We start from the raw sequence: 1,251 nt of genomic DNA on the forward strand, positions 1-1,251 counted from the left end.
TGCCTCCCCTTTTCCCCCTCCCTGTCCCCCCCCACCATCCCCATCCCCCCACATCCCTACCTATTCTGATTGTTTTTGTCAACTCCTTTCACAGGGGATTAGAAGAGGAGGGTGTACATTGGGAATCTCAAGTCAGACATCGAGTCAAGATGTGGTAGAGTCACTTTTTCATCAGGAGTTGAATATCACCAATATTTGAATGTGGAAGGAGAAATGTTTATCTGTTCTGTTTGAGGGAAGATGTGCCAAACGGTAATGTGACTGGAAAAGCACCGAGACATACAACGGGAGTGTGTTTGCTAGTGAACTGACTGTAGAAATAGCTTTAATCATTTACGCAGGTTGAGTGAGAGTGTTCCATTGAACTGTTTGTGGAAAGAGCTTTAACCAATTCTATCAACTGAAAAGGAAATTATACTATTGAAGTGTAGAGAGATCTTGTGTGTGGACAAGACTTCACCTGATCGACGGTCTTTAAGAGAAACAAGAACACCTCACCATGGAAAAACCATGGAAATGCGGAGATTGTGGGAAGAAATTCAAATACCCGTCCTGGCTGGAAGATCATCGACGCAGGCACACTGTTGAGACGTCGTTCCCCTGCTCAGTGTGTGGAAAGGGATTCACTCGGTCATCTACCCTGCAGAAACATCAGCGAATTCACACTGGAGAAAAGCCATTCACCTGCACTCAGTGTGGAAAGAGTTTCAGGCAATCGGACAACCTCATTTCACACCAGCGAGTTCATACTGGGGAGAGGCCTTTCTTGTGCTCCAATTGTGGGAAAACATTTACTGGCTTATCTCCCCTTATTTCACACCAACGACTTCACACTGGAGAGAAGCCCTTCATATGCCCTGACTGTGGAAAGGGATTTTCTCGGTCAGCCAACCTGCTGTCGCATCAGCGGGTTCACACTGATGAAAAACCCTTCATCTGCTCTCACTGTGGAAAGTGTTTCAGGCACTCATCCAACCTCACTGCACACCAGCGAGTTCACACCGGCGAGAGGCCATTCGTTTGCTCCAAGTGTGAAAAAGCATTCACTCATTTGTCTAGCCTCATTTCACACCAGCGGATTCATACTGGGGAGAAACCCTTCTCTTGCTCTGTGTGTGGGAAAGGATTCACTCAGTCGGGCAACTTGGTTGTACACCAGGGAGTTCACACTGAGGAGAAACCATTCACCTGCTCCAAGTGTGGAAAAGGATTCACTCGATCAGCCAGCCTCACCTTACACCAGCGAATTCA

General features: G+C 47.2%; 1 protein-coding gene across 1 annotated transcript; it reads left to right on the forward strand.

Annotated features, from left to right (window-relative positions):
• Positions 1-98: 98 nt before the first annotated feature.
• On the forward strand, positions 99-1,246 carry LOC122547559 (gastrula zinc finger protein XlCGF7.1-like; the record flags this gene model as incomplete). The annotated part of the gene is made up of 1 exon (XM_043686177.1): positions 99-1,246. A coding segment is annotated over exon 1 (747 nt), but the record flags the coding sequence as incomplete, so codon positions are not given.
• Positions 1,247-1,251: the final 5 nt, after the last annotated feature.

The sequence above is a fragment of the Chiloscyllium plagiosum genome, unplaced genomic scaffold, assembly GCF_004010195.1.
Source record: "Chiloscyllium plagiosum isolate BGI_BamShark_2017 unplaced genomic scaffold, ASM401019v2 scaf_8852, whole genome shotgun sequence".
Lineage (NCBI taxonomy): Eukaryota > Metazoa > Chordata > Chondrichthyes > Orectolobiformes > Hemiscylliidae > Chiloscyllium > Chiloscyllium plagiosum.